This window comes from Mus caroli, unplaced genomic scaffold, assembly GCF_978045245.1.
Source record: "Mus caroli unplaced genomic scaffold, Mus_caroli_1 scaffold_19, whole genome shotgun sequence".
NCBI classification, from domain to species: domain Eukaryota; kingdom Metazoa; phylum Chordata; class Mammalia; order Rodentia; family Muridae; genus Mus; species Mus caroli.
The window spans coordinates 66,175,401-66,198,598 of record NW_028227274.1 but is presented as its reverse complement, the minus strand read 5'-3'; the positions used below and the strand labels follow the sequence as shown (position 1 = coordinate 66,198,598).

The window sequence follows — 23,198 nt, the reverse complement described above, 5'->3', positions numbered from 1 at the left end:
GGCAGCTTTCAATACCCTTTCTTTGTTCTGTAGATTCAGGAGTTTAGCTGTGATATGGCATAGGGACTTTCTTTCCTGGTTCTGTTATGTGCCTCTAACACCTGAATGGGCTCTCTTTTGCTAGATTTGGGGAATTTTCTTCAATGATTTTTTTTTTTTTTTTTTTGGTTTTTCGAGACAGGGTTTTTCTGTATAGCCCTGGCTGTCCTGGAACTCCCTCTGTAGACCAGGCTGGCCTCGAACTCAGAAATCCGCCTGCCTCTGCCTCCCGAGTGCTGGGATTAAAGGCGTGCGCCACCACGCCCGGCTCTTCAATGATTTTTATTTAAAATATTTTTATGCCATTGATATGGGATTCTTTTCCTTCCTCTATACTCATGACTCATAGGCTTAGTTTTTTTCATGGTATCCCAAAGGGTCTTGCATGTTCCATTTGCACGGATTTTTAAAATGACCTTTTTCAATCAGATGATCTGACTCCTTTACCTTACCATCAGGCCCAGATGTTCTGTCTTCCGCATGATCCAGTCTGTTGGTGACGCTTTCTACTGAGCTGGTTAGACCTATTTCCCGCCCTTTCACATTGACACAGTGTCTGTCTTTGAAGGTGAGATGTGTTTCTCATAGACAACAAAAAGTTGGATTCTATTTTCTAATCTAATGAGGTAACTTATTTCCAACTTCACTTCAGTTTGGGTTTTCTGTAGTATTTCTGTTTGTTGAATTCTATTTTCATATCCTGAATTACCTTTCTTGCTTTATTCAGCTGTTTGTTTTCTTGGACATCAATTATGAGTTTATTCCTATCCTCTTTAATTAACACCTTTATTTAGGTATCATTTGGGGTGTGTGTGTGTGTTTGTGTACATGTGTGTAAGAGTGTTTAACTGTTTGAACTTTGAAATGTTTATTGTTTTCCTTTTAAATTCTGTATCTTGAGTTTCATCTTAAGTTGTTCTCAGGGAAGGAGTAAGGAAGGGGCCTACCAGCTGAGAGTCCTGGGAAAGCAGTAGAGAGAAGGCCCTACCAGCAACATGTGCAGTGGAGAGTCCTAGGGAGGCAGCCAAGGATGAGATGCCCAAGGGAGAAGAAAGGAGCAGCTCCTGCTGGCAACAAGGGTGGCAGGGAATACTATGGAACTCTGTCCTCCAAAAAAGGATCCCAGAGAGGATTAAAGTTTCTGTTGGCCTAGGCCTTCATTTACCTCCGTGACTGTTTATGATGAGACTTGGTCCCCAGGCAGGACCACTGATAGTGCTTGGGTCATAAATAATTAAGTCTCAAGAGTCGTTATTTGGGAACCGTGTGCCTGCTAACTCATAACTTATATATCCTGTTTAGTCTGTGTGTGCCACATGGCTGGCTACCTCTCCTCAGTTTCATACGTGTGCAACTTCCTCTGAATTCAAGGTGAATCTCTGCTCTTGACTCTTTCCTTGAATCTCCTCTCTCTCTCTTCCATATGACCTACCTCAGCTAACATAACAGGCCATTAGCTTTTTATTGACAGGTGATGGTTCCACACAGTACATAAAAGATCCTCTCTATACTCTGGTGGTAAATGTGTATCGGAAACTAGAGGAAGGCCAAGTAAGAAGCCTGGATGTGGGAATCATGCGTCCCAGGAAGACGAAATGATGGTGTGTGTGTGTGTGTGTGTGTGTGTGTGTATGTATGTGTATGTATGTGTGTGTGTGTATGTGTGTGTGCGTGTTTAGGCACAGCATGAGGGTGGCAATCAGAAAACCTCCAAGAATTCGTGGCTATGACAGGTGCTACTGGATGGCCAGTGACACACAATGTGCATGACATGTGAATTGCTGTCCAGGGGTTAGAGATGCCCCAAGAGCAAGGAGGCCCAGGTCTTCCACTTTCCATAGTTTACATCTTCCAAACAAAGCAGGCTAACCAGGAAACATCTAAGATCACATGAAGAGGAAAGGAAGGATGCTGTGTGGGAGAACAGATCAAGGAAGACCTCCCCTGCCCTACCCCACCCCCCACCCCCCAATCTCAGACAAAAGTAGTCAGGAAAGGCCATCGATGCTCCAAAGAGCTTTTGAGATAGGCAAGGAATGGCTCAGCTATGGGAACTGACAGTGAGCAGTGGTGATATGAGGAACACCCTGAGAAGCAAACACATGAGCCTGGAGCCCAGAGAGATGAAGACTGGACTGAGGACACGGGGACAACAGAAAAGGCCTAGCAGCAGCTTCCAGAAGGAAAAGCCACCAGGAACTGCTGCCCCTGCTCTGATGGGTTGCTATGGCTTCAGCAGTGGGGACAGGCTCAGGAATCAACTGTTCCTATCAACTGCTCTGAGATCCCAAACATCATGTTTCTAAGACAGTGAGGCAATAAGAAAAAGGAGATGGTCTATGGAGGCAGAGACACTTGAAAAGTGTTCCACGTGTTTTCTTTTCCTCCTCCTGAGTATAGCAGAAGGCAAAGCTCTACAGGAACAAACAGCACAAGCCCTTAGGAAGTGAAGGCCCAGGGGGAACATTACAAAACATGCACTATTCTTAGCATCTCTAAAGCTGAATGTGGCCAAATGCCCGCACAAATGTCACATCCGTGACATAAAATCTACAACTGGCTTAACTTGTTGAAAACTCTTTGCAGAGACCCAAGTGTAGCAGGCAGTACATGCCCTTAATCCCAGCACTTGGGAGGCAGAGGCAGGTGGATGCCCGTGAATTCCAGGCCAGCCTGGTCTACACAGTGAGTGCTAGAGACACTGCCTCAAAAAACAAAACAACAAAACTAAAACAAGTTTTTCAAACTCCCTTCCCCTCTACCCTTTCTTCTTTCACCAGTTCTCACTGCATCTTAGGTTGGCCTCTCACCCTCTTGCTTCAGGTTCTCAGTGCCAGCCTTACAGGCATCAGTTACCACATCTGGTTTTGCATGTCTGATCTCTAAGCAAGAGAAAAATGAGAACGCAAAAGCAGAGATTCGATTTTCTATCAGATTCATAATCATGCATTTTAACTGTTCTTGTGTGTAAGCTGTCTGGGAAACTTCATCCAAGCTTAAAAATGCTACCCAGCCGAGATCCCAGGGCCACAATGGCAGCAACATCTATGCTGCGGGCTATACCACTTCCCAGAAGGCTGCATGCTCAGGGCATGCCCCAGTGACTAGCCAGAAAGCAGTCACTCACCTTCACCTCCTGGGTGGCATGCTGCCTTCCTGACCATTCATATGCCCAGCTCCTTAACCACTCCCAACCCCTTTCCATCCCCTGTGAATGTCACAGAATTCACCTTATCCTATGGCAAGTACATGACTACAAAGGTCATGCCCAAATTAGATCCAGGAGCAACTGTCCAGCCCAGCACTGAATACGGTGAACAGGAAACAAGCAAGCTTTCCCACCATCTCTACACAGACTAGGAAGACTAGCTCAACAGCCAGCTAGCAGATAGAGGCTGTGTAACACAGAAGAAACCAGAAAAGACTCTGAAGACGCTTCTTGGGAACAATCAGGAGGATAAAGCAATATTCTCATTTTTATAATGTGGCATCATATTATAAAATACAAAAAGGACAAGTTCAATTTAAATATCAACTTTATTTGTAAATACACCATATCAAAACATATGCCACATTTATTCAGAATGTCATAATCAATGTAAAAATAGAACTTCTCCCTTGTAAATGTTAATACTGTGAGCTAGACACATGATATTTAGTGAGGGCTTCAGAAATAAATTCTTTATAAAACAAATCTATAATTTATACACATTGAATTTATCATACAAAATATATACAACAGCATAATTTTGGTATAGAAAAATGAGATTGCCAAAATATAAGCAGGTCATTTACACAATATGTATTCTAGTTAATGTTTTCCAAGGGATTCACCGATTAGTCGAACAGCAATGCTCTTGCCTTCATCTGTTTGGATCACAAGTAAAGCTTCAAATCTGCCCACTGCCTCTGGTCTGAAGTGCACCGGGATGTGGATATAGTGTCGGGCCCTGTGGAGGAGGACACGGGAAGATGAGCAGTGACATTGGCCATCAGCTGCCTGCCCCAGCACAACGCTGGCACAGCACAGGCTCCATCCAAGAACCATTTTGCTTCTCTGCATCCATATACAAACTTAAGCCACTATCTACCTACAGATCTACCTATATAAAAATCCTGGCTTTCCCAGAAGAGGGAAAACCAAAGTGTGGATGCTTCAGTTCTTAGAATGGGGAACAAAATCCTCACAGGAGGAAATATGGAGACAGAGTGTGGGGAAGAGTCTGCCATCCAGAGATCACCCCACCTGGTGATCCATCCCATCTAGTCGCCAAATCCTGACGCTATTGTGGATGCCAGCAAGTGCTTACTGACAGGAGCCTGATATGGCTGTCTCCTGAGAGGTTCTTCCAAATACAGAGGAGGAAGCTTGAAGCCAAACATTGGGTTGAGCGTGGGGTCCCCAGTGGAGGAGTTGGAGAAGAGACTAAAGGAGCTGAGGGGCTCTGCAGCCCTATGGGGGGAGCAACAGTGTCAACAGGCCAGATCCTCAGAGCTCCCAGGGACTAGACTACCAACCAAAGAATACACATGGAATGACCCATGGCGCTGGCCACATATGTGGCAGAAGATGACCTTGTTGGACATCAGTGGGAAGAGAGGCCCTTGGGCCTGAGGTTGTTCGATGCCCCAGTGTAGGGGAATGCCAGAGCCGGAAGGCAGGAGTGGGTGGGTAGGTGGGGGAACACCCTCATAAAGGCAGGGGGAGGGGGGATGGGATGGGGGTTTCCTGAGGGGATAACATTTGAAATATAAATAAAGAAAATATCCAATAAGAAAATTAAATTTATTCGTTAATTAAAAAAAAAAAAAACTCCTGGCTTTACTTCAGGTACCATACTGTACTGTAAAAAAATTAAAATACAATGGCTACCATTCTTATCAACATTACTGTGTAAGTTTGCTCTAAAATCTGAATAAAAAATTATTCTTGAAGCTTTTTTAGATATATAGACTGGCAAAGAGGGCCTATGTTAAAGAGCAATATTAACAGTCTTGTCCATAAAACTGCCCCTGGATATACTTCATGGCTATAGTTAATGATCTTTCTATACTTTATGCACAGCCTGCCCATATGTAGTCAGCAACTTTTGGTGTAATCACTACAAGTCAAAGCGAGTAGCTTTTTAGACTCTCCCTATGGCACGGTCCTAGTCCCTCCTCAGAGGGGCGGATTTGAAGTCTGGCGATCAGAAGCGGCTACACTCTTACTAACACGTCCAAGTGTTACTTTGTTTCTGAACACTGTTACCAATGTTTTCTAATGAAACCCAGCACTGGCTTTCAGATGCAGAAGAGCATCCCAGGCTGGAAAGATGGCTCAGTGGTTAGGAGCACTGGCTGCTCCTGCACCAATCCCAGAGCACCTAATGCCCTCTTGTGGATTAGCTGGTACCAGGCACACAGGTTACACATATATACACGCAGGCAAGGATTCATACACAGAAAATACAAATAAATCTTTTCAGAAAGCAGAAAAGAACTAGCTACTGAAAAATTGTTTGCTTATTTTCATGTGTGGTGAACCCCTTCCCCTACATACACATGATTAAAAATAAAATGATCTTTAAAAATCAAAACAAAAGAGATATACTCGCTTGTGTTTCTAAGTTTCTTTAGCTGCAGTAAATGTGATCCAATGAGATGGCTAACACTGCCATCACTGAAGAGACAACGCCTGTGAGAGTGACCCGCACAAATCATGCACAGCGCCAACCCTGGGCCACGGTCCTGGACTGCATGATACGCAAGCGCCCTGAGCACCAGTGCTGTTCTTGCTTGTGGCTTCCTGGCTGTGGCTGCCATGTGACCTTCCTGCCACAGCGGGACAAACTGTGAGATGAAGAAAGCCCTTCTTTCTTAGGTTGCTTTTTTGTTAGGTATTTTTTTTTTCTTTTTTTTTTCTCGATACAGGGTTTCTCTGTTGTAGTCCTGGCTGTCCTGGAACTCACTCTGTAGACCAGGCTGGCCTTGAACTCAGAAATCCGCCTGCCTCTGCCTCCCAAGTGCTGGGATTAAAGGCCTGCGCCACCACTGCCTGGCTGTTAGGTATTTTTTCATTTCTTCATAGAAAGGTAACTAAAATACCAAGACTGTACACAAAAGTAGGTTCAACTTAAGACAACATTCTCTAGCTCTAAGGCAAGAAGTCCACAAACTCGTGTCAATAAGAACGTCTACTTTCTCACCTGTGTAACAACGCGCACCTTTCTTTTCCAGGGGCAGGGTTTTATTATGGAGTCCAGGACAGTTTCCAAGTGCTCCACCTCTCAGGGAGCAGAAATTGCAGGTGTGTGCCACCGTAGCTGTCTACACTTTCTACACGTTTTTAAAAATATATGTATTCCATTTATATAAGTACACTGTAGCTATCTTCAGACACATCAGAAGAGGGTGTCGGATCCCATTACAGATGGTTGTATAACCAGTGCTCTTAACCGCTGAGCCATCTTTTGTCAACTGAGTAAAATGCTATCTCAAACAAACAAATATATATATATATATATATATAAATGTGTGTGTGTACATCTTGTTAAAAATTGAGATGAAGCAAAACATATGAAATAATCCGACGTTTCAATTGTCAAAATCACATCTGAATTTAGGTGCTGTCAATATTTAACAAATGCATAATGTCACAAAGATTCTCTGCCAACAACAGACTGAATGCTGTGGCCCTACCCCCAAAACTTGTCTTAGACCTGGTCATTTTCTGGCTTACACCTGTAATGGTTCAAAAACAAAACAAACAGCAAAACCAAAAATCATTAACTTCCTAGTAAAAAGAGCTCAGAGTCTAGACTTAAGAGCACCCAGTGGTGCCTGAAGGGAGACAACTGGGAAACATAACAATGACTGTCTCCCTAAGTCACTGCACCATTCCTGTCTCACTGAGTGAAAATAACCTGGTGAGCTCAGTCCTGACTGAGGAGAGCAACACTGAGCAGGAACAGTTACGAGGCAGCCCTGGACTGTTAAGCTCTATCTGCTGTGGACACAAGCGAGCAAAAGGGATTAACAGTGGATCAAAGCCTGCGGGGCCACCAGACTGTCAAGTGACCCACAGAGAGCAATGACAGACGTTAAGCAGGATTCTTCCATTGCTTGGCTATTTGTGAAGAGTGAGCAGAAAGGCCCTCCAATGAAGAAAGGAAGCTACAGTGAGACTTCTGTCCCTGTCCTGTCCTCCAGCCCTCAGAAGCACAGTGACTCTTGTCACACTCACCTCAAAGTGTACTTGGAGTGTTTGATGTGGAAAGGTTCTCTGGGGCTCAAAAACTTCAGCTGGAAATTGAAAGGGAACACATTGTAACAGTAGGAAAATTTGAAATTTGTCATATATAAAACTTGGCTTGGCTTTAAGGATACACTGAGTAAATTTAGGTTCAACTAAAAAAATTAGAGACTCATATAACAGAAACACATTTAAAGAGTTTTAACATGAATTTTCTCTATTTTGATAAAGTAAATGTTATCTAGAAATGTACTGTGTAGCAGAAGATATAAGAAAAAAAAGTTAAAAATTTTAAATTTGATTTTCAAATTAAAAACCATGAATTGCAAATAAAATTCTTTTCAAATACAGACAGCATTAAAGCATTTGTTAAAATGCATTACAACTGAAATATACAGAATATATCTCTAGTCATTAAGAAAATAATCTTTTGAATCCTACATAATATTTTCAACTTACTGCATGAGTGGAAAAAGAATTATTTCTCAAATTGATTTTCAGCGTCCTGGATTCCCCAAGTTTGGTTGGCAGGAACATGTAGACATCCTTTGGGGCATATACTCCATGATGACTCGAGTTGAGCTGCCTGCTTTGGGAAGAGGTTTACAAAAACAATTACCAAGTCTGTAACTCCAGTGTTCCATGCACTATACAGTGCGGGCGACAGTGCAGCTCAGAGACTCCTCTGGTTTGGGGCTTATCTAATCATGTGGACGATGCCACTGGAGGCTCTTCAGGCGGGCTGGGTTAGGGGCACTGTGAAGGTGACTTCTTTCCCATGTTTGCTTCAGTTCTTGTCACCTGGAGCAATCCTATTTCCATGGGCTCTTCTGAGTTGTCCACAGATGCTGACCTTCTGAGAACCTTGGCTTTCTGAGTAGAAATGACGGTGCTGCCTCTGTTTCAGTCCTGGTTCTATATACTGACCTGCCAATCTGCTCTCTAACCACTCTCTGGACTTCACTTCAAAACTGCTAGCAAGACAGTCCCCAGGCAGCTGTCTGTCATTATTTCCTGTTTACTTCCTCAGTGTGATCAAAGTTACCGCAGGACTGTCAGGGCCCTGCCACTGAAAACCGTGGAGGTGAGACTAAGGCCACCGTTGCCCTACCCTCAGCTTTAGCGTCTCTGGGCATCATCAGAGCTCTAAGAACATGAGAGGAACACATTAAGTGGACAGCGGGAAGACGATGCTCTCTATAAAGCGTTCTATTTCTTTAAAACAAAATGCATTATTGCTACATTAGAAGACAGATGACCAAATTTATATATTAAACTTAGTGGGTTTCAGCAGACCGCCTTCTTCTAAAAATCTTCTTCTAGAAATAAATTAAGACTATCTGACTTAAGATTTTTATTGGATATGATAGTTATTACCATTAGAACAGTATAAATTAATGATATAAAAATGTTACGAATATACTTTCAGGGCTGGAGAGATGGCTCAGTAGTTAAAAGAGTACTTCCTGCGCTGGCAGAGGACACAAGATTGTCTTCAGAGAGAACATGTAGTTCACAACCATCTGTGACTCCAGCACTAGGGGATCTGATGCCTTATTCTGGATTCCAAGAACACCTGCACTTAAGTGATATACCCACACAAGCACACACTCATCAAATACAAATAACATGACTCTTAGAAAATACTGCTCATGTACTTTCAACCTGGGCATGCTCGTGAGAGGTGCGGGTGGGAGAGGAGAAGTTTCACATCATCAGCAGCAGTAAATGCAGTTTAGCCTGGCCAAAACAAACAAACAAACAAACAAACACCTACTTTCTTAAGGGCTTGGTTGTTTTTAACTTGTGCGCATATATATCTATATCCATATATCTATATATATGCCTATACATGTCTAAGAACCTGTGTGTGCAGGGCACGTGGAGGCCAGAGAGCTCCAGACTGACCCCTGGGCTGACATTACAGCAGTTCTAACTGCCCAGTAAGGGCACTGGGGCTAGACTCCAGTCCCCCGCATAAGCAGCCAGTGCTCTTAACTGCTGAGCCATCTCTCCAGCCCCAGAATCTACTTTCATACTCTTATAGAAATATAAAACAGCACAACCATTTTGGGAAAACTATGTCAACTTGTTTTAAAGTTAAAATATGCTTATCATGTGATCCAGCAATTTGGGGTAGTAATTAGTTATTTTTATTCAAAATTAATAAAAACATTTATTCTTCAAAACGCACAGAAAGACAGGCGTAGTAACTAAACATGACTTTAGTTTCTGCACTCGGGAGGCTGAGGCAGGTGCATCTCTGTTAGTTCAAGGGTGGCCAGACCTATATAATGAGACCCTGACTTAATGCCCCCAAAAAGAAATATGCATAAAATAATGATCATAGTACTTTAGTTCATAGTATTCCAAAATTATAGGATACCCAAATGTCAATGGAAAAATATAGTTCACAAAGGAAATGCAAAACAATACAAAAGAATAGCTGTGTATGCTCAACAGCACTGGCGAATCACAGGAGGTGTAAAGCTGAAAGACGGCAGACACAAAGATGTGCATGCTTGTGGAGCTAAAGCAAACTTCATCCTATGAAACAGAAGCCAGAACAGAACACATTTTACTTCCAAAGGATACATTAGAGCTTTTCAGAGGAGAGGCACTATCTTGGTGAAGAATGGAAGTGACTCTTATATGTACAAAGGTATGTTAGTGCCACATCAGTATCTCACCGACATGCACACAAAGTCTCAAGATGGACACAGTGCACATACATACCCAGGTGTGTGAGCAGTTGTCTCAGACACAGCGCGCCTCCGGGACGTGACTGCAGTATCTACTTTAATGAGGGCATCTCTGGAGGAGCATGAGTCTGCAGGGTCATTCTCTGCTCTGATGCTCTGGTTAGGAAAACAAAACAAAACACACACAAAGTGGGAGGAGAAAAGGAGAATACTCCAGAAAGCACAAAGACATTTCCTCATGAGAATTCCATTATTAAAAAAAAAAGACTGTAAAGACATGATTATTTTTAAGTCCTGCAAACTCTGTTCTGTATACTGTCTAGTTTTGCTGCCCCCAATGCAAATGCCCATACACATACATACACATAGACAGCAACTTACATAGTTAGGTCAACCATGGTTTATGTGGCGTTTAAACAACAGAGGCTAACGCAGACTGCATAGTCAGCAACTAATAAAGTCTGAGAAGAATCTTAAAGCATGAGCGAGGCCACGCCACATATTAGCGAAAGCTGAAACCGTATCAGGAGATAACTGTGTATTTTGAGTTTTTTTTTTTTTCATTTAGGGTTTTTAATAGATATATACTTGCTTATTGTATCCAGGAGAATACTCACCTGGCCAGAGAGCTGGAATCTCAATGTATGTTTCATGTGAGGTTCTTTAGCAGGGTGGCACTCAACATCCCAAAACTGGGCATAATTCCCTCTGTCTCTGGGCAGAAATATGATGGAGATCTACAAAACACACAAGGCAAGACATACAGGCCCCAACTTTACACAGAGATAAGGAATTCAAGGTTTAGTGTGAACCAAGTAAAATAACAAATGTTTTTACATTGGCTAGTTTTCTCTCTGAAAAAATTTGATTTGAGGGCTAGAGACGGCTCGGTGGTTAAGAGCACTGGCTGCTCTTCTAGAGAAGGCAGGTTTGAACCTCAGCACTCACAGGATGGCTCACAACCGTCTGTAACTCTAGTTCTAAGGAAGTCAATGCCCTCTTCTAGCCTCCTCAGGCAGTGCATGGATGTGGTACACAGACATACATGAATAAAACATTTATACACATAAACTAATAACTTTAAAAGAAGGATTTGAACAATCTTATCACTACGATGCTATATCTAAAATATACTTCTGCTAAAGCTGTATATAACATTTCCCTCAAATGTACAGTATCTGCTTTTATAGAGGAACGGAGTTTCATAATATTAGAGCTATGTCACACAGGTCCTGGAGAAAATCCCACCAGGAAACCAATCTCCTCTTTCAACCTCATCAATGAGGCCTTCTCAGTGAGACATGAGAACAGAGGAAGGTGAGGGTCACCAGCCAATAAAGCAAATGGCACTAAAGTGTAATAGCACATACAGTAAGTCATCAGAATGCTAGCTTGTCAGAATTAGCTGCCCTGCTCACACGGCTTAGCCACACTCAACCTGCACATGCACAACCTGTGAATGCTCCACTAAAGGACTAAAGGGCTAAAGGGCCCCCAGTGGCAATTCTGGTTGGTGACAACAGGAGAAAAGCTCCCACCAGGATCAGAGGTCTGTAGCAGTATTCAGGGCCCAAGAAACCTAGGAGTGAAGACAACTGGACCTTTACAACAGTAACCATAAACCCCTGCTTCTCATACAAGCAGTGTCCAACTGCAGCCCACAGTCACAATTGCCTGGATGGGCCCCAGCAACCAACCAACAGAGCCACCACTTTCTAACAGTCAGGTGCTTACTCCCCTACGGCTGCTGAGGCAGCAAGGGAAATGAAGCACAAAACAAACAAAACAAAAAAACAAAAACAAAACATCCAGCTGCTACTGAACCCATGTAAGATAACACCAAAGCAAAAGGCTATGTTTGATAGCCTTATATGTGAAAGGTCCCAGTGCCGTTGCCATGGTGACTAGAATGAAGCAAAACCCCATTAAACAAAAGCTGACAGGAGCCCCAAGTGCAAGTGAAGTGGGGAAACAGGCTGCAGCCCCCAATGAGTGGAGGTCTGTCTGCTCTCTGAGGAGATTAACACAACAAAATGGCTCCTGATAGAGTAAGTGGAAGCAGCCCCTCTCTCCGCAAAGGTCATTAGCCACCCACAGCTGAGGAAAACTTGGGGTCCCCTTTTGACAGTGAAATATCTGCTTCTTTCCACTTCAGTGGCAGAGAACGGAGCCTACTGACCTAGTTGAGTATACCCTTGAGTGTTGCTAAGCTCTTGCCCCTCCTGGGTTTGATGGGAAGCAGAGCTCCAGAGAGACAGATATATGGGTTAGCCTGTCTGATGAGGTAGAGAAGGAAAACCGTAAATCCTGGCTCCCAGCCAGCATCCACTCAGCCTGCTCTGCAGCCAGGAAAGAAAACTACCTTCAAGACAGGCCCATCGGTAGCTTGCTACAGCGGCAGCTCCTGCTTCAAGTAAGGAACTCACTGGAACTCCTAATGTTCTGCCTTCAAAGAGTCAACCTACAGCTGTAAGTAGGGGAACTTATTCTTACCCCAGCCCCAAAGATGCAAACAGGAATCCATTTCTGCACCTGTCTCTAGCCTTCAAGATCTGCCAGAAAGACAAGAGGCTGCTATAACCTATTTTCTGTAGACTTGCTCTGCTAGGAACTGCTCTTGGTTGGCATCCTGAGATGCTCTAAAGGCTTCAAGCTCTAACATTTGCTGATAGTCTCTGAGCTGGCACCCTGTGTAGGGCACAGCGCTGTCCTTTACAAATAAAGCCCCCCGCCATTTTCCCTCCACTGTCTGCCCATTCCATTCTTGGCTATCTTGGGACAAGAAAACTCGCCACCTCACTATGATAACTGCGTGACAATATTTTAAAGTAGTACTTTCTCGCCACCTCACTATGATAACCGCGTGACAATATTTTAAAGTAGTACTTTATCAAGTCAGTGATTAAAAGTTGTCTTTACCAAAGAAATGAGAGTTCTTCGTAACAGTGATCACCAGTGAGTCAGCACCTAACACAGTATAAAGAGAACCCAGATTCTGAGAGCTCAGAGGGAAAACAGAACAGACCCAGATGAGAACACCCGGTCCCAGGCCAGGAAATTAAACACTTAATGAAGCAGAGGGGGAGCAAGCATGAAAAGAATAACATCCTACTCAGGTACAAAACAGGCCATTTGTCTAGAACCAGGAAATGTCAGGCCCCTTAAAAATTAAACTCAAAGCAAAACAAAGGGGGGGGGGCATTACTGTGCTTCACACACTCAATATACATCCTGAAAACCTCCACACTTATTACCTCAGTCAGCCTTTATATCACACTAACCAATGCTTCAAAAGATTACTGCACACTACTGATACTTTTCAGTCATGCAACTGCCCAGGAGTTACCCTATATTCCTACTTAGTAACTTCCAATTCTCCAGCCTAAATGGTGGGATTGTTTCTTTGGTGTATTTTCAGTGGGCTATCCAGAGGGAAAGTGTATCTGTTCACATTTCACTAGGAAAAGTCACACAACAGTAAAAAACAAAATAAAAAAAAAATACCATGGGGCTTACATTTCTAAGAAAACAAACATAAATACACACACACACCCCAGTGAGAACTCCTGGCTCTCTACCCACAGCGAGTGCAGCATTAAGATCTCCTCAGAGAGACTTCTTTGGACAGTGGACAATGGCTAACGCTGAAACTCACAAATGGTCAAAGTATGGGGACAAGTACCAAGGGAGTTCGCAGTCACAGATGGGACTTCTGTACAACCACCCTGTCTAGGCGCAGAGAGCATCTGATCTGGGAAGAGAGAGTTCAGAGGATGGAACCCAAACAGGGTCTTCTGGACGTGACAGGGCTGCTGAGTCTGTGAGCTCACAGCAGGGCTGTGACAGTGAAAATCCCACTCCACTCGCAGGTAGCTCTCAGCACCTCATGCTTGTGGCTCAAAACATTAAGCTCTCAGCTACTGCTGCAGCATGGCTGCCTGCCTACTGCCATGCTGCCTGCCCTGATAGTCATAAACCCTAACCCTTTGTAAGCCCTAAATAAACTCCTAAGTTGCTTTGGTCTCAGTGTCTTATCACAGCAATAGAGAAGAAACTAAGACAGCAGGCCTGCCTGCCTTGGAACTCATTAAATAGAACAGGCTGCCTCAAATTTAGATCCACCTGTTTCTGCCTCCAAGTGTTAGGATTAAAAGTATGTACAAGTATGTGCAGCAGCCATTTGAGTTTATCCAGAAGTACAATTGCTAAGGCATATTGAAATTCTATGTTTAGTTTACGAATTGTCAAACTTTACTTATATGACTATACCATATTATAATACATTCCCAACAGCAACACATGAGAATTCTAGTTTCTATATGCTTAGTAAAACTATTGCTTTTTTTTTTTAAGATCACATCTTAAATATTTTAGTAGACTAGCAAGTGACAGCTCATTTCTGACTTTGATTGTATTTTACTAATGACTAACAATTCTAAGCATTTTGAATTAATGGAGAAACATCTATTTGAAACCTTGGCTCATTTTAGAAATTGAATCATTTGTCTAAGGCATAAATGTTAAATATTCTAAATACAAGTTCTTTGTCAAATACATGATTTTCAAATGATTTCTCCTACCTTGAGGATCTTTCCATTTTATGGATGGAGTTGACTGGATGCATAAGTATTACTAATTTTAACAAGTCACCCTTCTCTGACACCTTGAGACTGGTGTCATATGAAGACTTGCTGTATCTTCTGAGGGCTTTATACTTTGCCTTGACATTTTATATCTCAGACCATCTGAGCTAACTTTCTGTATCGTTGCTGCGGTTTGCATGTGTAATGTCCGACAGTCTCACATTTGGAAACTGGTGCCCAGTTGGTGGTGCTGTCTGCAACCTTTAGGAACTTTGAGTCTAACTGAAGGCAATGGGTCCCTGGGACTAAGCCTTGACGTGTTATAGCTCAGCCACTTCCTGTTCACCCTGTGCTTCCCATTCTGCTAAGAAGTGAGGCTACAGGGAGTCCTCTCCTCCATAAATGGCTGAATCCCCTCAAGCTGTGAGCCAGAACACACTTCCAGCCCTCAGGCTGCTGCTTGCCAAATATTTTGTCACTGCAGTGAGCAAAGTAACTAATGCTGTGGCGACCAGTGAGGCTCATGTTTGACCTGCACAGATCATGTCATCCATCATTTGCTGTATTTCTCCACTAGGTCTCAGTTCCCTAATTAAGAATATCAGCTGAGTACAGACATGAGGGCTGAGTTCTCTGCCCTGGTCACCGTGCTCAGAGGGTACTTTGAGTTTTGAAACTGAGTCCTACCCACGGGACTCCTCTCATGAACGTTAGGACCACTCTGCCAAATTAAAACAAAGTTAACAGGAAACAACAGTGTATGAACACGGAGAAGTAAAAAGGTCGGATAGGAACACACAATCAGAAAGTAAATGCTTAGACTCAGAGATACACACACACACACACACACACACACACACACTCTCTTTTCCTGCTTATTTTGTGATATAATACATAACATATTGGTACCATCTTCCCACATCTGGTTTACGCCAATATCAACTTTTCTATTAACTATGAAATTTTCTATTAGTCTCAAGACAGGTTTAGTACCATCAATGATGGACTGTCAGTATGTCAAGTATAAGTCTAACAGCTGAAACTAAGAAACTGCCCTGAAGATCAGTGACTCAGCACAAGTGTTACATTGTGGCTGCAAATTAACTGATCCTAAATAAATCTGGAAGAGCCTGGAGTTCCTGTCCTGTAACTTTCTAACCATAAATACAACATCAAATGGATACCAGGTTAATTATAGAGCCCTTTATTCTAATTCTGAGATGACAAAGTTCCAAGGCCTTCCTTCAACTAACTTTCTCTGTTATCAGTGTATTTAAAACTCTATAGCATTTACCTATTTGCTCTGAAATGAGTATTTTTTAAAAAACAACTTTTCTAAAAAGTAAAAACAATTAAACCCACAAATAAAACAAAAACAGCAGGAAGTACTCCTAACCACTGATCCATTTCTCCAGGCCTCTGGCTAGGGTTCTGAGTAAAACTATGTATGTAACAATAATGGGGGCTGGAGAGATGGCTCAGAGGTTAAGAGCACTGACTGCTCTTCCAGGGGTCCTGAGTTCAATTTCCAGCAACCACATGGTGGCTCACAACCATCTGTAATGGGATCTGATGCCCTCTTCTGGTGTGTCTGAAGACAGCTAAAGTGTACTCACATACATAAAATAAATAAATCTTTAAGAAAAATTTTTAAAAAAGCAATAATGGGAAAGCAATCATGAATGTGAAAGAGAATGAGTAATGGGAGGTGTTGGAGGGAGGGGGGAGGCGGAAATGGTGTAACTATTATAATCTCAAAATAAAAAAGAAAGAATTTTAAAAATCATACTTTGAAAATAAAAGTTCACAATAGCGGGAAGGTTTTGCTACCCATGAAAATATACTGAAAACTAGACTGTGACTGTTGAATTTCAATGGCTATGGCTGGTAGACAGCACTACTGTTGATCAGTGAAGTTTGACGTTATCACACCAGCAGCTGCTGCCCTATCACCATGCCCTGTACTGTTTAGCTGACACTTCTCTGGAAGCAGGTGCCCTGCCACAACACAACAGAAGTGTACCGAGCAGACCCGGAAAGCTGGTCTGAAGGAGACAAACTCAAGCCATCAGGTCACACGATTCATTCCTGGCAGAATAATATCATGCTCTTAAGAGCTATCTATAAAATTCCAAAACTCACCTTTTGGATTCCATGGCCTTCTAGTGTGCCAGAAATGGGAGAACATCTGAAGGTTGTGTAGGTAGCTCGAAAAACATCTTCAGTTTCATCAACTCCCTGAGAAATAATTGTTTAAAATAATTAATGGCTATTTAATTGATTGTCTGCCCCAAATATCCAGAGCACCCTGCTGAATGTGCAGTTTAATACTACTGCAAAACTAAATCATTTTTGCAATACATCCAGTAACTGTCTACCTCAACTGTGTCACAGGCAGGCATAGTAGCACACACCTTTGATCCCAGCACTTAGGAGCAGAGGCAGGAGGAGTTCTATGAATTTAAGGCCAGTCTAGTATACATAGTTCTAGGCTAGGTAAGAGTACATAGAACTCTTGTAAAAAGAAAAAAAAAAACAAAAAACAAAAAACCCAAAAACAAAAACAAAAATTAAAAAACCAACAACAAACAGTGTCACAAAATACTGAACCACACAAATGACAAGCTGCTCTCTCTGGGCAGTAGCACTGGAAGAGCTAGCTGTGCAGCAGGTGGCATGGGGACAAGCACAGCAGTAACCCAGCCCACCTGCAGCAGCTCCCGAGGGCCGACACAGGACAGACACAACAACAAGTCAACACCAAGCACAGTGCACATGGAAGGAAGCAGTGTTTGCACGCAGGCACTATAAAGCCCTCAACATTTCTCAAATGAAATTATTTCAGATAAAAATCAGGACTAGGAAAATTAAATGGAGTAAGCACTTTTGTTTTGCATTTTTAAATTCATTTTCCAAGTTGACTCTCAGAATTATCTGGTAAAAAAGACTGGGTACACACCATCCCCACCTACAGGAAAACACAAGTGAGTGAACTGGCGGCACACACAACCAAGATGCCAACCTGCACTTGCATTCAGGGTCTGAAACAGCTCAGAGTCTCAACAGAAGGATGACTGACCTTGACGTACGGGGGTGCAAAAGATGACAGATGCCACTTTACATCTGTGGGGCCACAATTCTCCAGTTCCAGATAGTTCTCTGAAAAGAAAAAAAAGATGTACCATTTGACTCTGAGAGGTTAGTGACAAGCAGTTCTGTGACAAACTTCATGACCTTACAGTCCAGTGGAAACTACAAAATTTTCTAAAGAATTAGATGTGTCAGTTATCCTGTATTTGGTGGGGTTTTTTTTGTTTTGTTTTGTTTTGTTTTTTTTTGGTTTTTCGAGACAGGGTTTCTCTGTATAGCCCTGGCTATCCTGGAACTCACTTTGTAGACCAGGCTGGCCTCGAACTCAGAAATCCGCTTGCCTCTGCCTCCTGAGTGCTGGGATTAAAGGCGTGCGCCACCACGCCCAGTGATATCCTGTATTTGTATTTTTTTCAAAAGCACAATGCAGACACTGAAGGGCTAAAACATGAAAGCACGATTAAAATGGACTAGGACAGGTGTCCATGACTCACATGGTCAGACTAAAGGAGAAGCAGGTTCTGACCTGGGTCCAACACCTCCACAAACTTATCACCTGAGCACACAGCAAGCACCAGCCACAGTTTACAGGGAGTGCTCAGGGAAAGCACAGGGGAGGGGGAAGGGGGCAGGTGGCAGTGGAGTATGGGTCATCAGTGGGCCCAGAGCTCAGGTGACAAACTCCGGAAGTTGGGTTACAGGAGTAGCACACTGTGGGCTCACTGAAAGAAGCTCACAAAGGAGGAGAAATAGAAGGCAAGCAAAGGCCAGGGCCAGGAAAGAGTCCTGAAAGAGCAGACTAGATAGGCAGAACCCAGAACCACATTTCCTTTGTAAGAGTCGCTGTGGTTATGGTGTCTCTTCATAGCAATACAACCCTAACTAAGACAGCCATCTCACTTCTTCAACTACTAGGTCAGAGATCTGGTTGGAACAGGATAGTAATGACCATCTAATGAAACCTAAATCCACAGTTATTAGAGCTCGAGCTTCAGATTTAAGACTGTGTTTTCAAATCCACCCCATTATAGAAATGACTGCCGATGGCTCCATGCTGCTCTTCTTAAGTAGGAGTAAAATCTGTACTTATTAACTCAGGTGCCTTTCAGCATAAGGGGCAAAACGGACAGCTCAGCAGGAAAGCATTACCACATGGGATGCCCTGGCTTTCATCTCCAGCATATGAAAACAGTTGAATGCTTAAAACACAACAAAGGAAAAAAAACCCAAAAAACTAAAAACAAAACACCAGACTGCATGCAGCGACTGCCATCTGACGCGACTGCCATCCGACCCACCTGACTTTGTAACACCATACCTGAGGTTCTACCAGGTTCTGTTGGAGGAAAAATCACTGTCTTGCTTCTAATTTCAACTTTTGTGGAAGGTGGTTTTGTTATTAGTTTTGTCAAACGACTAATGGAAGGCTCGGGTGCGGGGGCAAGAATTCCAGATGTGCCGGAGGAGGGCAAGTGAGGTAAAGATTCTTGAGTCAAATCTTCTCGAATTTGAACTTTTACAATTTTCTGAAATGAACCAAATGAGTAAGACACAGATGTAGCTACCAGTTTAAAAGGCACATTCTGGTTTTTAAATTATGGTAAAGAAATTCCAAACAAATAAAACAATGAGGAATTTAGAAATTAAAGTTTATTCAGACTCTTTGGCTCTATTTCCACTCTCAGCAGTAGCCTTTCTCCCCTCCCTCCCTCCCTTCTACTATCCCTGCATGCATGTACTATGTATGTGAGTGTACACATACATATATGTGCCTTAGCACTCGTGTGGAGGTCATGGGATAACCCTGAGTATCATCTTCTACCTTGCTTTAAGTAAGGCCTCTTGTTTGTTTCTATGTACACTGGCTAAGATGCAACTGAGCCTGCAGGGACTCTCCTGCCTCTGCCTCCTTGTTCCTGTGGGCTCATGGGGGATAAGCAGATGCCCACTCCTGTGTCTGGCTTGCCCTAGGTTCTCAGCTCTGACACTTAGAAGGCAAATACTTTACCCAGCGAGACATCCCCCATGCCTCCCTCCTCCCTTCCTTTTTGATTTAAAAGCAAAGAGTTATCAGGCCCTTACTTTCTATCACTTGTCTCCCAAGAAAACTGTTCGGATCACAAAGGGCAAAATTCTGTACTAAGTGCTCTGAGAATACCTACATGGGTTTCATTTGACATCTGAAATGTAATAGTTGATAAGGATTGCAAAACTGAAACTACAAAATAAAAGGAATGCTGCTCAGAAAAGCAAACAGACATACCTTCTGTCCGTTATCACAGTGTATGTAGATCAAACCAGTCCATGGGCACATTGACTCTTTTGTGGACACAGAAAAATTAGGACTCACGAGAATTTGTATTTTACTCCTTAAAGAAAAAGTAATAATGCACACTGAGAATATTCTTTACTTTTACAGTAATAATGACAAAAGTTAGAAATACTGTTGGAGGGATTAAAAAAAAAAAGATATACTGTTCTGCCAATAGCCAATCATTTCCTGTGGCTAGGGAAAAAACAACAAACAAACAAACAAACAAAAAACAACCCCAGAGAATGTGGTTTTCTCTCTCCTTAATTTCCTGACGCAATTCTTCCGGCCTCAATACCTAACAATGACAAACAGAAAGCATACTGGCACAAATCCTCAGTCCTGAAGAAAATACAATACACTGGAATACAAACCACTGAACAGAAATACTATCTCAGAATCAATTCCATACTACACAAACTCTGAGCCAACTTTCCAGTAAACTGAAAGAAAATGTAGGACAAAGAGTGTGTGTGTGTGTGTGCTGATAAACCAGTTATTGATCTCTGTTCTCAATTTCTCTTCCAGGACCATGTATGCTAAGGTAAGTTTAAATGAAAAGATCAGACTTACGTCTATGAAAAATCACACATGTCAAAATAGCATGGCAAAATTATTTTCCATTGCTAGTAGTCAATACATGGGGCCCAAGGTCATCTGTAAAGTAACTTTCACCATCCCCCTTTCTTTTTACTCATTGGTGGCAAAGGCCTGCTGCGTGTGCTAAGCACTCCGTGCCAGCTGAGTTGGTTGCTTTACTCCCCGAATACGCTGGGTACCCTTGTCCTTACATTAGTTCAGAGCATTAGTCCCGCAAACTCTACAAATATGCAGTCATACTGTTGCAAGTGTAAATGAACTGTGTTGTTCTTCTGCAATGCTGATAATTACAAATACTGAGCACCTTGGATCTATGGAAGAGATCTATGCTAACCAGATAAAATCCCGAGAAAGCTGCAGAGCTGTGGCTTTCATCTTGTCCAGAATCAGGCTGTGTACAGAGAGTACCCGAGTAGGAATAGCTGAAAGACCCCATCTTAGAACATTTTATGTAGAAAATTATAAGCTAGATTATGGCTTAAACATGTTACAAATCAGAAAGTTCTGGCCGAAAATGTCTTCAGAAAAAGAAAACAAAAAAAAACAACAAAAAACAACCAACCAACAAAATGGGATGCACATGTCAAACCAAGGAGACAGAAGGCAAACCAGCCAGGCTTTACAAGAGACTGCCAACCCCATCACATACCTGGCTTTATTTCCTACACTGTGAATATGTTATCGGAGTAGTGTGTCAGAAACACTCTGATATCTTCTATTCCGGGGTTCCTTTACCACAATAGAGCACTCCACCTCGCTACGTGTATGATCTACTCCAGTAAAAGGAGTGATTCTTAACTGTGTGTTACAAAACCACACGTGAACTTTGTTGGCACAAAGCAAACTTCTACTGAATAACTTTATTTGCTTGTTTGTGCAGTGCTGGGAACGGAAACCAAGTCCTTATACCTGCTAGGCCAGAGCTCTAAGACAGAGCTACCCATGAACCCAGAACAAAATGATGTAAGGTGAGTTGGTGCTTTAGTTGGGACAAGGAAAGCAATCAGTGGGAGTGGGAACAGAAGGGAAATATGATCAAAATACATGTGTGTTAATAAACATATAAAATGTTTATACTCACGATATATAACTAATACATTATTTTAAAAGGTCTCCAAAAATCTGGGCATGGTGGTGAACACCTTTATTCCAAGCACTCTGAGGCAGAGGCAGAGAGATCTCTGAGTTTGAGGCCAGCCTCATCTACAGAGCAAATGACAGCTAGGCCTACACTGATAAACCCTGTCCCCCCAAAAAACTAAACTGAAATAAAATAAAATAAAATAAAAAGCCTCCATGATGGCATTTGAATAAAACACAGAAGAAAAGAAAAAACATACTTACTCTGGCATGATACATCCATGTTGTGGTGTGAGTGTCAGGCAATGTGCAGGCCAGTACAGCTCAAATTTCAGTAAAGTAACAGAATTGTTTATGATTTGGAAACATCCAGTTTTTGCCAAATCACCTATTGTATCAGATAAATAACATTAATTGCATTTAGCCATAATGAAAAAGATACATGTTAGTAACAGTGAATCCTGAGTAAATGCGCTTGTATAATAGTTTATTTATTTATTTATTTATTTTGTTTTTTGAGACAGGGCTTCTCTGTGTAGCTTTGGCTGTCCTGGAACTCACTTTGTAGACCAGGCTGGCCTGGAACTCAGAAATCCGCCTGCCTCTGCCTCCCAAGTGCTGGGATTAAAGGCGCACGCCACCACACCCGGCATAATAGTTTATTTCACTTTTCTCAACAGTTTCAATTGCAGGAATTTCGAGTCTGTGTTAGTGTTAAAGTAGGTCTTTCTGATAACCTGGAAACTAGAAAGACACTGGCTATACTAAACCAGGTTAGAGGGACTATAAACTTGAAAATGCTCTCATCTGATTTCACTGTGGGAAACACACATGTACAGTTTTTCCCTACTCTGAACCCACAGTATCAGTTAAGTCAATAAGCAGCAAGCAGAACTCCTTAGGTGAGATAACAACCGTCTGTCAGGTCTCAGAGAAGTGAGCCACGATACAGAGATGCAGACCTCACTCCTAAATCTAAATGCACTTCTGAGAAGTTCCTACCAAAATACTCACAAGAGGAAGGAGCCACCAGAATCAAGTGTTCTGGATGGACAGCCCAGCCTTCTTCAGAGGCTGCTGCATCCTGGGCGGGGTGGGCAGTCTGTGAGAGAAACGGAGGGCCTTGAGGGCCTTTAACTGGTAAAACATCCAACAGGACATTGCCACCTTGTTTTCCAGAAGTTTTAGAGTCACTGGAGAAATTACTTAAAAACAGAAAAGTGAGAAAGATACATTAAAATATTAGCAAATCTAATTGTTTCACATTTTTATATCATTGCTTCATAAAATAAAAATTATGACAGGAGTAAAAGGGTATGATATACCACATGTATTTCAGTAACTACAAAGTCTCCATGTTTTTTATATACTTAAAAGTACTTTATAGGGCTGAGGATGTAGCTCTGACAGGGTGGTCACCAAGCATAACAATGCCCTGGGACTTGACCCTAGCATTACAGGAGAAAAGACAGAGAATTAAAAAACAAAAACAAACAAAACAGTGTAAGCTACAGAGTACATGTGTAAATTTAATCAAACAAGTTGGTGATTTCCATCTT

At 42.4% G+C, this 23,198-nt stretch overlaps 1 protein-coding gene across 2 annotated transcripts in view; it reads right to left on the bottom strand.

Moving 5' to 3' along the window:
• Positions 1-3,570: 3,570 nt before the first annotated feature.
• Positions 3,571-23,198, bottom strand: part of Cep192 (centrosomal protein 192) — an 89,603-nt gene continuing 69,975 nt past the window's right edge. The window contains exons 36-46 of one of the 2 annotated variants that reach the window (XM_029471872.2): positions 22,654-22,844; positions 21,904-22,027; positions 19,912-20,017; positions 18,967-19,174; positions 17,638-17,717; positions 16,701-16,796; positions 10,593-10,712; positions 10,010-10,131; positions 7,733-7,862; positions 7,265-7,323; positions 3,571-3,989 (exon numbers count right to left, since the gene is read on the bottom strand). In XM_029471872.2, coding sequence (XP_029327732.1) covers positions 3,851-3,989; positions 7,265-7,323; positions 7,733-7,862; positions 10,010-10,131; positions 10,593-10,712; positions 16,701-16,796; positions 17,638-17,717; positions 18,967-19,174; positions 19,912-20,017; positions 21,904-22,027; positions 22,654-22,844 — 1,375 coding nt within the window. In that variant the 3' untranslated portion in view covers positions 3,571-3,850. The remainder of the gene's footprint in view (positions 3,990-7,264; positions 7,324-7,732; positions 7,863-10,009; positions 10,132-10,592; positions 10,713-16,700; positions 16,797-17,637; positions 17,718-18,966; positions 19,175-19,911; positions 20,018-21,903; positions 22,028-22,653; positions 22,845-23,198) is intronic. The other variant, XM_029471874.2, reaches the window with a different exon arrangement.